General features: G+C 33.7%; 1 protein-coding gene across 2 annotated transcripts in view; it reads right to left on the bottom strand.

The window, feature by feature from the left end:
- Positions 1–13,556, bottom strand: part of FUT8 (fucosyltransferase 8) — an 84,336-nt gene that overhangs the window by 28,985 nt on the left and 41,795 nt on the right. The window contains exons 5-8 of one of the 2 annotated variants that reach the window (XM_029964270.1): positions 9,528–9,643; positions 9,209–9,374; positions 8,882–8,962; positions 2,877–3,015 (exon numbers count right to left, since the gene is read on the bottom strand). In XM_029964270.1, the coding sequence (XP_029820130.1) occupies positions 2,877–3,015; positions 8,882–8,962; positions 9,209–9,374; positions 9,528–9,643 (502 nt within the window). The remainder of the gene's footprint in view (positions 1–2,876; positions 3,016–8,881; positions 8,963–9,208; positions 9,375–9,527; positions 9,644–13,556) is intronic. The other variant, XM_008919750.4, reaches the window with a different exon arrangement.

Consider the following 13,556-nt stretch of genomic DNA (forward strand, 5'->3'; position numbering starts at 1 on the left):
CTAAATGACTTCCCAGGGAGATGTCCCAAAATAATGCAGCTGTCACTGTTCAACATGTACCAGAAAAAAGCTATACAGTCCTTTCCTACTTAACTAAAATAAAAAATTACAAATATGTTCCATATAATTCTTTTTGGCATTGAGTTGAGAGGCAAGGGTTTTTGAATTTTTAATTCGATTTTATTTTTTAATACAGGTATATTATTAATAAAGGGGTATATATGTGTAATTTCAAACCATGGACTGCTTTACATTGCTGTTTATTTGCTAAACCCAAGAACTTAGTACTCTTTTGATGACTTGCACAGTCACTATAATAAAAATATCAACATTTATCAAAGCTAGAATTACATTTTTTGGAAAATATGTACTGCCCTTCCTCAGCTTAAACCACAAAGACAATTACAAGGAAACACATGTCCCTTCTTTATGGTTTCTAGACCCTTTCATACGAAATAGTCACACGGAATTTCATGTGCAGCAGTAATACCTCTGCATGTTTCCAACTTCACCAGTGATGATTTATTAAAAATACAAAACAAGGTAATTTCCTCTGTAATAGTAAAAAGAGGGAAATAGTAATTTTTGTGTTTCTCAGTGTCGAGATGGACCCATAATGATTAAATTCATATTTTAAATGCATAAATATGAAAAAACATGCTTTTTCCATGACCAAAATTTTATAATTGACTGCTTTTTAATAAATTTATAAATAAAACAGAAACAAAATGGCCTGTATGAAGTAAATTGATCCAAGTATGCAGACCTATTTCCGATTCCGAATCTAATACCACAGCTTTCTGTAAACCACCTGCTCATGCTCATCAACATGTTTTCTTCTGAAGATAATGAGGATAAAGATAGCTACCTCTCTTGGAAGTGCCTGAGGATATAATAAATTTCCTGAAAGACTTAACTACTTGTACTACTTGAAATGTTAGGATTCTGTATGTGTTGTGACTTGGCATTGGTTTCACTCTTAATATTGCTTCTACTTTTTTTTTTTAAGTGAGAAAAAATTAGCTTAATAAAGAGGAAAGTCCATTATCATAGATTATATGCATCTAAATAAATTTTAGGAGCACCTAACTGGTCTTCCAGCTCTTCAGTCAGTAAGTAAATTTATTTCAACTTCACTAGAAAACAATGTACACATTTACCTAATGCTTCAATTTTGAGCTTCTGCTCTCCTAAGCAACTTTTATTCTTGTTATTCATTATACATACTTGGAGGTCCTAATCTTGAACTCTATCCTGACTATTGTAAAACATACAATAGGAAGACACTCACCCTTCAGAAATATAAATATGTCTAAATAAGACAACAAATGGATACCATGCAAGAAGAGGAAAAGGTAGAGAAAGACTATTTATCAGCATGAAAAGTAGTTACAGTATACCACTGCCAAACAGTGACATCAAAAATGAAAGAATGAGGAACAGTTCTCAGGAAAGAGTTGAAGGAATACAATAAAGTGATGACTCCTGCATAATTTACAGGGATGTTTTTTCCTCAGAAGGGTGTCTTTTTTATTTAACAAGCAACAAATACATAGTTTGGTCACAGAAGATTCCAACAGGTGAACTGTGAAATAATGAACATCTCAGAAACAAATTCAGCTATTCACACAAGAGAAAAGATCAGGCATTAGGAGTGACCATACAATACAGGTTCACACATGCCACAAAAAATAAACCAAGTACAAATAAAACAGATTACATTAAATATCTTTTTGATCACTACATAAATAGCTGCATGCATTCAGACATGAAAAAAAGTCCCAAAACCTTCAGAACAAGTTTTATTTAAATTTATACACACACACAAGCACCTGTATAAAAAAGGCCTTATGCACTCAAAATATGAGCATATATGAGAAGTCTCACACATCTGTTGAAACAGTCTAGACAATATACTATACAAGCACTTCAAATTTGCATACTCGTGTTTTTAAAAATGGTTTTGTTCAGAAGTTTGATACAAGGACTTTTATATTTTTGTTTTAAACAGTGTGCAAACATATTTTTGAATTCTGACACTCTAAGGATTAAAAAAATAAACCAAACTTATCTTTTATAATAAAACAAGGAATTCAAACAGCTAAATACAGCCCATTGAAAACCACAGATCCAAAAAAATAACCACATACACAAGGAAACAAATAACCAACAACAAAAGTCCAAACCCTAAAGATTTCCTTGAAATACTATCTTCCATATACATATAAAATATATGTTTGAAACAAATGTTATAATTTCTTTTCTATGTAATTCATTCATATAACAACATTTATTTTAAAATATTGTGTAATTACTCTATTACAAGGGCACAGTTAAGTGCTATATACATAATAATAAAAAACGTTTACAGAATCACAGAATATGCTGAGTTGGAAGGGATCCACAAGGATCATTGAGTCCAATTCCTGGCCCTGCACAGGACCATCCCCAAGAGTCACACCATGTGCCTGAGAGTATCATCCAAACACTTCTTGAACTCTGTGAGTTTTAGTGCTGTGACCACTTCCCTGGGAAGCCTGTTTCAGTGCTCAACCACCCTCTGGGTGAAGAACCTTTTTCTAATATTCAGTCTAAACATCCCCTGACGCAACTTCAGGCCATTCCCTCGGGTCCTATCACTGGTCACCACAGAGAAGAGATCAGTGCCTGCCCCTCCTCTCCCTCTCATGAGGAAGTTGTAACTGCAATGAGGTCTCCCCTCAGTCTCCTCTTCTCCAGGCTCAACAGACCAAGTGACCTCAGCTGCTCTTTATACACCTTCCCCTCGAGGCCCTTCACCATCTTCATTGCCCTCCTTTGGTCACTCTCTCATAGCTTGACTGAATTACCTTGATTCAAAAGCGCTATTCTCTTACCTGTAAATAAGTTATTCTCCTCTGTACCAAATCTGTTAGATCTTTGGCCTCTTTTTCTCGCCAATCTCCTGCTCCATCTGTTTGACTGAGGTAGTACAAGTCGGTCATTATTGACCTATAAACAACAACGGAAAACAATCTTAAAAAAAATGGGAAACAATCTTGGCATTACTAAATCGGAGGATTAAATTAAAGATAAACTAAAGTGATATTTCAATTGTAGCCTCAAAAACAGTTTCTTCATGCCACCTCCTACTCCACAATTCAAACAGCAGTCAAGAAAGATTGAGTGTGTCCTTCATCTAATGTACATTCCATACTCATGTATTCAACAGGAGATGGGTTGGAAAAAAATCTTAGGCATAAGACTTGCTTGATACAAAGCATTTGGGTTTGGTATGTGCCAAAGCAAACTAAAAGGAAAGCACAGTTACATGCTAGATACATTATCCAGCGGTGCCACATGGAAATGCAATAGTGATTGCTACAATACCTTCTATTATAATGCATTGTTACTTTTCCTCTTGCAATTATCTTACTATGTTTGTATAGAATATATTATTACAAGTGTCTTTAGCACAGGTACAACATTTCTTCTATTTCTGTTAATGAAAAGCAACTATAGGATATTATTACAAGGTTTAGTAAGCAGTATGTTCTATAATATGGAGCTCCTTCCGATTCTGGAAGGAGACAGCAGTGTTCCACCTGTTTACAATGACTTCATGCCACTAATACTCAAGTAGAAAAGAAATAAAAAATTAAAAATTCTAAACAGACTCATGGCCATACAAGTCCATATTACAAAAATTGAATTTTGATGAACTATCAAATACTAAATTGAGGTTATGTAATACACTAGAGATTCTCTTCTTGGGGTTATAACATTTCATTTGTCAAATAACAGAATAAAGAATATCTTGTTATGAGAAGATAAATAATATATGGCATTTTTTTGTTAAAATTAGCCAGATTATTTAAAATTACTGATTTTGTGAAAAAGAGTTCAAACAGTACCATCTAGGAAAAGATTTTTTTTTTAATCTCTGTGGTTTTTGGGAGGAAATACTAAACGAGAGGCATATTATTTAAAGTGTTTGTTAAAACGTTAATGGTTATTCTAAAAGTAAAAGGTAGCCCAATTCAGAACTAATAATTTCAGAGTTGGTTTCACATATTGAGAATATTTAAAATTGCTAAACACTTCTCCATAACAAAGTTTTAACTTTGCACCACATTTCTTAATATTTTCATCTGAACTTTAGATGTTGCAATTTATTGCCTGAAATTCTTGATAAACCACAAGTTTAATCACTTGTGAGAAAGAGATGCAACAGAACAAAGGCAGAGAAATTTGGGAAGTGACAAAAAAGGAGTATGAGGATAAGAGAAGTATATTTCATAGCAATGTGTGAAGGTCCCGTTGTTGGCAGCACCTGTTAGTACTGGAAGCACAGAGGTAGTTAGCTAAGGCAAACAAGCTTAGCAAGTGAGAGAGGAGCAGACTGTGTATCCCTATTAAGGTAACTATTTCCAGTGACACAGTACATAAGCAATAAACACTGAAATATATCAAATTGGAACAGGCCTATCTTTATCAGCAGAGTTATCACACAGAGTTCTCCTGCTAATAACCATATTCATGGATCTGTACCTTTTCACTCTCATACGCTCTCATACACACATTCTGGCCTTTACACCCACACAGGGTAGCAGTGACACTGACCTATATAGCATCTAATGTTGTTGTAGTACATATTATACCCAAATTGTTCACCAGCACTAACCTTTACCTTCTGCCAATCAACTGGAAGAACTTTATCTACATTCTAATCTCAAACAATATAAACTGGATTTTCTTTTGCATGGTAACTGAGCTTGAAACACCCTATTGCAGTTTTGCAAACAAATAAACCATTTAAAGTATCATCAGGTAACTAGTATTAAACCAGTAACTATTAAAGACACATAATACTCAAAGTATATACTCAAACTGTGCAAACACAGTTTAGGGAAAATTAGAACAGAATTAATGATGGAGTAAATCTAATATAATAGATTATACACAAATAACAGATAAAGAGTCTGCTGCTCTTAAGACAGTGTTTTCCAATTTACAGAAAGCATTTAGGCTAGTAGACATATTAGAAAGGGAAACCCACGTACTTTCTTGGGAGTTTAAATATACTTTTCTTCCCAAATGGGATGCAACCATTTTGGGTGTTTAAGATACAATATAAATTTAAGGTCTAAACACTAAAAAAAAAATCTTCTATCATTAAAAGCAGCTGTGCAAGCACACAGCCATATTTTAAACAATTTTCAAATGCTCTTTCACAAGTCTTAAAAAGGGTCTTTTGTGTACTTCTGATGTAAGTAACCAGTATAGCCTCCTTTTACTTTATAGAAATATACTTCTATTAAATATTGACATAAAATAACTGAAAATATAAAGCTTACCAACTAAAAAACATTCTCTCTCAGATCTTAAGTAATTTTTACTATTTCTACAGAAAAAATTGTCCAAATTTTATATTACTGGCCATGGTGTCCATAGCAAAGGAAAGGCAGTAAGTAAGTTTTAATAATCAGCCTTACAGATGAAATATAATTATCTTCCATCACTGCTGAGCTAAGATAAATGATGAGAGAGCCATTATACAGCCTCAGTGGCTTGAGACTTTAGGTAAAGGCAGCTTTGCTCACTACAAACCATAAAGAATATAAAATAATTTGCAGGAAATTTTTATGAATTCATGAAAGAGTTTTCAGATAGTACCCACAGTCTTTAAAAAAAAAATTATAAAACTCTGAAGTAAACCAGGAACTGAAAAATTAATAGGTGTTATCACTCAGAAATTATTATAAAGGTAGTTCTATTTTAGGACACAGTGATAGAGACCTTCTTTCTTTGATTGTTACTACTGAGAAATGTGCATTTTTAAGTTTACATCTGCTAGGGTTTTTTGAGTGTGACCATCATGAAGGCTTATTAATGCAGATTTAGAAAAGACACAAATAGCAAAGACCAGGGTCAGGGGCCATATAGAGAGTTAAAAGTAGATGGACCAGTGATTCATGAGCCCAGGATAGGCAAGTGCAGACAAAAGATTAGCCTGCAAAGTATTATTAGAGGTTACTGCAGGTGGTAAAATGCAGAAAACTTCAGACAGTGGCATTGCAGATATTTAGTATCACACTTGGTCTTTCATTATGCTACTAACCAACGATATCAATTAATTGTTATTGCTGTTTCACATCATAAAATAAATCTTGGACCTGCTCTTAAAATCATTTTTCTCCTGCAAAGTATAATGAAGGAAAAAATCTGGCTATATATTTCATACGCATTTGATTGCCAAAATAAAGGGAGGGAGAGTGGGCATTTTTAATAATCAGTCTAGACAATTATTCCAGTCATAAGGCAAAATTACACTTAAATCTCCTAGGAATTTTACATCAACAAATAAAAACTAAAAGAAAAATCTGTGATTCAATGGAAATAATGTGAAAATTTGTCCAAACATTATGCATCAAACATTGGCCAAATACCACAAAATCCCTGCTGACAGCTGTTCCCCAGGAGGAGAAGGAATGAAACTAACTCAGTAACAGCCACCTTGTCAACAAAGGAAACAACCATGACAACTAGAGCATTAATTTGCTCTTTTTTATTAACTCTGTATCAAGTAGTCTTTCCAATGTTAAGCTGAAGTTACTCTCAACAGCTCTCTTCCCTATAGCAACAAGAAGAACACAATTATGTAATTCCCAATGCAGAAAACTCTGTGTTGGGCAACGTTGTTTTTCAAACAGAATCGGTAGTGAAACACTTCACAAAAACATTTGCAAGACTGGCACTCTCTGAGGGAAAAATCTACACAGTCCCTAGGACATAGCCAACAAACAGTGATTAAGGCATCCAATAACAAGCACTACCTTACTCATCTCTTTCCTTACGAAACTATCTCATCATCTGATCACTACCCACCTCTTTTATTTGCTTTCCCACATAAGGACAGCATGACAGACTGCTTTAAGTACTTATAATTAACATTAATCTTTCTAATCCAAATATTAAAATATGTATTAAAATTTCTAAGATATCTATTCATGTATATTCATGTATAAATATATAAATAAGTAATACCAGCTTCACTTTCAGTGTTCCATTCTAGTAAGACAGCACTTTTTAAGACAGCACTGTCAATGAAAGGGCATTTGGCAACTTTTTTAATGCCTTTAAAAAAATTCAAGTGCACATATACTTAAAAAAATTAAACCAAAAGAACAAAAAAACCTCAGCAATAACAAAAAAAACCCAAACACTAAAAACCTGTTATTCTCGGAGTGAATGAGAGCATCTCATTTGCTCATTCCAAACTTATGCTATGTTCCTTTCAGGAACAGAGACCAGATGGACTGTGTGGAGGGAAGACAAGACCGCTCCTTCCCTGGGGAGCTCCTGTGCATTGTGAGGGCAAAGAACACTCCAGGGACAGCAGTGCATCACATGCCAAAGGATGTGCACACAAAGAACTGGGAGTTTTCTGCAACTTACATGGCAAGACTGAAAGATTAAAGGAAAAGAAGCAAATAGCTTGACCTTAAAGGTGAAAGAAAAAAATTCCTTGGGACTAGAGGCAACCAAGAAGACAAGGTAATATTATTGCTTGAAGGCAATATTGTAAGTACACCAAGAACACAGGTTGAATATTGTAGAAACATTTTTGTATCTGTTTTCTCGTATGCAATTCCTTTGAATTTCCATACTGTAAATAGATGGTCTACATTTTAGTTTAATAAAACCTAGTTTCTGGCTGTTTGGCTTTAGCTTAAATAACTTTAGTTTTCTTTGAGGACCTTACCATACAGTAAGGTCTACACAGATCTACTACTAAGACTCAAGAGACTCCAGGATATTCTGCTTTTGATAACCACTGTGACAGTCAAAAGAAAACATGTATTCTACACAAAAATTGTCAAATTAAAAAAAAAAAAAAGGATGCAATTGCTTGTATCATATACAAACTTCTTCCAGTACCACAGTGGTTTCACACTTCCACACTGGGATTCATCTCATAACTTTTAAAATTCAATGCAAGGGACCTATGCATTTCTAGAATGGGTTTCACCTCATCCTTAAGTACACAGAGATGTGAACACAAGGCTGTCAGAAATACAGATACTTGCAAATTGGGCTTACTGAATTAATAGTCATTGGTGTAGAAAGGAAAAGGACTCATCCTGGGAGGCAGGGACATAAAAACCTTCTGGCGTCAAACACACATTATTCAAGGTTTCACTGTGATGACTGCCTCATCCTGGCTTTATAAACAGGGCAAAAATGCGTACACAAGTGATTTTATTACCATGATGAAAGTCTGGCATTAGACTACTTGCTCCAGTTTTTGGCAGAGATAGTTTAAAAAGTACGTAAGAATCAATGACCTGTAGTCCAAGAAACACAAACAGAAATAACTTCTATGAAGAATAACTTCTGAGGGGAGATAACTGTAGAAAAAACTGTCCAAGGAAGTGGCAGATTCTCTGTCAGTTCAGTGTTCAACTGAAGATCTCAAGTCTTTAGGAAAATTCTACTTCAGCCAAGCACTACTTTTATTTCAGTCAAACATACATAGCTGCACTTGAGTGAGAAATAATTGGATGAAATTTGATCACATCTTTTATATGAATAATAACGCTCAACAATTGAATAGTCCCTTCTCACTTTCAACTCAAACTGTGACAAACTGGATTTTGGGATTGTGGAATATTAAATTACAAAACTTAATGGACTATATTATTTGCCCCCATTGATAATCATAAATAGAAATAAATACATATTATCTTTAAACTATGTTTTAAATAGTATTTAAATTATTTCTAAAGAATTGAAAATTCTTACCATTTTTCCCCTTTAGTACAGTATTATTTTCAAAGGCTCATGATTTATTACTGATGCTTACACATGCAGATCGCAGCTTTTTTGGGGAAATTGATACTTGTTTAAGATGGTATATCTAGTTAATTCGACTATTTTCTTATAACTGTTTACTGATAAGACACAAACTGTCACAGCAATCCTGTTGGGAACAGAGTTATAAACATAATACGCTTCAAGACAGATTTCATTGAATTTTTAACAGTTTCTGGATTAATTTTGTTCAGTATGAACAAAACTCATACAGAATATTTTAATATGATACAAAAGGTACTCCAACAATGCGGAGGCCAAAAGATTGACAACAACTAAAAATATAAGTTCCAATGCACCTTTGAACAACATAACAACAGTTTAATTAAAAGTCAAAACCAACTAACAGAAGTACCTTTCCTGATGACCCAAATCAGACAGAAATTCATCAATGCGTGTTTGAAGTTCACTTCCTTCTAGATTTTTCAATTTCTTCAGTTCACTCTGGAGGAAAAACCAAAGTTCCTTAGCCCCATTTTCAATCCTCCTCCTCAGTATTTCATGGTCTTTTCCAAGGCCTTCTATTTAAAAAAAAAAATTTAAAAGGTATAAAAGCATCAGTAATTGTAGCTTTTTTTTAAGGGTTTATTTGTTAAGAAGCCAATACATTTGTGATATTAAATACCAAAACACCAAAACTTGTTTCAGAAGTAAAAGAAAACTTATCTACACACCATCTCCTGTCCGCTTCTTATAGTTTTCTATTTGTTCTTTGGCCTTTAGAAGTTGCTCCTCTAAAGCATGTACCTTTCCTGCAGCTGGTCCCTGATCAATGGGACCATCTGGTATCCTAGGATATAGAAAATAAAAAAGTCATATCACTTATAATTATTTGATAAATTATTTGCATTAACAATTCAACTCTCCTCTCATTTTTATGCCATACTGATTTACTGATAAACCTTGGTCATATTTTCTTAAAATGAAGAAGAAATTAAACATATTAAAGATTTTAAAACCTCGATCCCATAGAAGAAAAACAGTGCATAACACAGCTGCAGCATACAGATTCAACCTGATGCTAAACCGTGTTGCTTACAAGACTTCCACTCACTGACAAGAACAATTCTAGGCTCCGCTTGTGAAAATAGTATTTGTGGCAGCTTAACAACCATTTGTTGAACTGACTGGCATGCAAACAAAGCCTAATCGACAGACAAACCTTCACAAGACTCAAGTTCTGACTACTTTTTATATTCACACATAAAGTACATTCTGCTCTTGAATGCTGGCCATATATTCTTAGAGAACCAGAGCTCCAGCACTTCAACTGCACTCTTAAGTCTTCCTACACATTTGCACAAGATTATATCAATGTATTTTCTGTACTCAGAACAAGATCCAACCTTCTTAAATTTGCCATAATGATGATTTTTTATGACAACTCTAGTATTTTATACTGTTGGTCACCAAAAACAACACCAAACAACAGCAATTGTAACTTCCAGTTATGAAATCTCTGGTATGTGAACACAGGAAAAGTATGGAAATACGTATCATGAAATCTATGAGCCATAAATCAGCCCTGAGGGTATTACTGAGGTTTGTTCATCATCCAAACTTGAATTCATATATTAATAAACTGAAATTATTAAATGTTATTAATCAGATGCAAACTTCTATTTGCCTCACAAATTTAACATAGGGAAAGTAAAAATCCTTTCCATTTCAAGAGAAATTAAAAATTATTCCACCTTTCATTAGCTTTTGTAAGAGCTGACCCTGAAAAGGATTAGAGGAAGCAGATGTGCAATGAAAAGTCTTGAGAATTGCAAAGAATACAGAATTCTGGCATCCAGTCAGGGTGAACCAATTAAAAGACACCATGATAAATGAAATGCAATTATCATTAACTGCTCATATATCTGCTTTTTTATGCACTGAGAGAACAAGCATTTAAAAACTGAGTAAAATATTCTAATCTTAAACATGTGCACTCTCTAAATATACTCTATCAACAATCCATTTGTGAATTTCTTTCTACAACAAATTTACAGTATACAAACAAACTTTTAAAAAGTATATTGAAAGACATTTAAGCTCTCACAATAGTTTAAAACCACCAGATTGAAATGTATCTGCTGACTTTCAATCCACAATTTGTATTGTGACAGAACAACTAACTACAAAATTACCAGAAAAAAATGGCTTATCTTGTACAAGTCACGTACCCTAAAGCTAGAATCTGTGAAGAACAATAGGGTAAGAGGATACAAAATCATTACCATAAGAAGTCTTAAGACAGCGCACACATCTTCTTAACACAAGCAAAGTCTGTTAAAGTAGTAATTACAGAATCCTACAGAAGGATGGTTGCAGATGATATGAAAGAAGCACAATAATTCTGCTCATTTGATATAATTAAGATCTTAGAAAAGTACATTCATTTTAACAATCAACTTGCTTTGGCATACTTCAATAAAAATGTTTATCATACTTAGGCTGTTAGATAAAAGGAGGTAGGATGAGGGGGGACATTCTCCAAGCTAGTTGTTTGGACTTTCAAAAATTACATCATTTTAGGATAAAACTAAGATATCTTCTGTTTTTTTGCAGTTTTGTCTCTACATCTGTTACCTCATCAGACTCGGAATTACTGTCTTCCTCACTTTCATCCAGTCTCAAAATTAAGGAAAAGATTCTTCTCTGCAACCAGCACAGCTTGCCTGTTATTGCCCTCTACAAGTATTTCAACTGAGTTGGAGATAAGACAACATTTGAAGGAAAAGCATTTGAATTAAAATCCTTATCTATTCTCCTGGCATCATCAATGCAGACAACTTTTAGAGCACAATATCCTAGCAATTATGTGTACTTATTAATAAAAATTCCTGTTGAAAAACAGGAATTCTTACCAAAACAATTATTACCAGAATAATTCCTGACAACTGATTTGCTCCTTAGAATATAAGAAGTCAGTTTAAAGTAAGTTCATCTAAACTATGACAATCCTAATCAGCAATAAAAAACATGTCAGTAAGCATCTAGCACAGAATATCCTTCACTTATTGCTATGACAACACTGTAAATTCAGTTATAAACAGAAAATAAACACAATTATAACTCACTTAAATGGGCAATCAAGTTAATACACCGAGTAGCGGGTTTATTTGAATTCTCAATACTTACTGGTGTGATGATGCACGCTATTTCCTACCATTTTATAGTAAATACAAATTATCTTTTCCATAATCAACTCATCAAATGAAGATATTACCGTATAACTTTAAACATTAAAAAAATTTTATCCTAGAGAAACCCTGTTTCTTGCTTTGTCCCTTCTTTAGTAATCCAGCTACATTTTAAGACATGAAAAATAATCCCTACCACTGAGGTCACTTCACCTTCAGGTAACATAGAGGGGCAATGACAAAGTTGTGATCTCTAGTCTGGATCTCTGAAGGCAAAAAGAACCCCTTAAAAATTAATCATAGTGACATTCAATTTAGCTAGAAGAACTGCCATACTATGTAAAAGAATTGTAAAAATAATTTAAAACAAAACATAAATTATAAAAACCATTTTAACCTTTTTCTGTTTCCAAGATATTTAAAAGGTCACCCTAATTTATCAGTAAAAGGAAAAATGTAAGATTTCACAAGTTCACACTCAACTATTTTCTCTTTTTGTTTATACCCAAGATCTTTGTATGAAGCTAGAAGGTTTAAAACTCAGTAAAGCCATGTTATGATTGTCTTTTCTTCTTTCGCTTTTTTTTCTTTCCCAAGATGAAAATCACATTCAATTATTAATGACCACTGACACAAGCAAAAAGAATACAGGTTGTCACTTTACCCTCCTAAGATAAAACCTCCTCAGTTACTAAAACTGAAAGAAAACACTCAATGTTATCTGCAAATAAAAAGTAAGCAGCATCCATTATCAATTTAAACCAGCACAGTCCTAATTAGTGCTGATTTATATCCATTGAAGATGTGTCCCTTCCCTTAATTCAGAATTGTACAAAAAACAGTAAAAAGAGCAGAGGTGCACACCACGTAGTTCAGCTATCTTCATCCGTTGCAACAGCCTCAGCTTCAAACCTGAGATACTTTAAATACATGTAATAGGAAACCACACTTTAAAAGAATATTTAAGGTTTTATCAACCCAGAGCTATTCATCTATCCAAAACCCTTTCAGTGTTTTCCACAGGCTTACCAGGCCCAGTAACTGCCCAGAATTATGTACTTTTAATAGAGTTGGTAAAGATCAATTGATCTGGAGTTTGGATTCTATACCAGCCCCAGCACTTGCTACTTTAAAGCAACTGTAGTGCTCTTTCAAAATTAAACTCTGATCTCTTCTTTCTCTTCTTTGTCAAGCTACTCAGAACTATGAGAACAATGTCTAGAGATACCTGTGTTTGGTTTTATTTGTTTGATTACATTTTGCCCTTTTCCACTCTTGTTCTGCTTTATAACACATAGTCCTATTCAGATTAAGAAACAGGTTATCAGATTTATCAAAAGAATTGCAGGTTCTACAAAAGGCAATATTTAATAGACTCTAGGAAGCAAATATAGTCTGAATGAGATGTATTGGTAATATGTACACACTACGAATACATTTAACAAGATTCTCTATTTCCCTGAAGAGAACTCTGAAATCACTGGTTCCTATACTGCCAGGCTTATCTTCTACAAATGTACCATAAAATATAAAAATTTGACTACCACCCAGCAACACACAAAGGAAGTCCAG

The sequence above is a fragment of the Manacus vitellinus genome, unplaced genomic scaffold, assembly GCF_001715985.3.
Source record: "Manacus vitellinus isolate BGI_N305 unplaced genomic scaffold, ASM171598v3 scaffold_6_pilon, whole genome shotgun sequence".
NCBI lineage: Eukaryota > Metazoa > Chordata > Aves > Passeriformes > Pipridae > Manacus > Manacus vitellinus.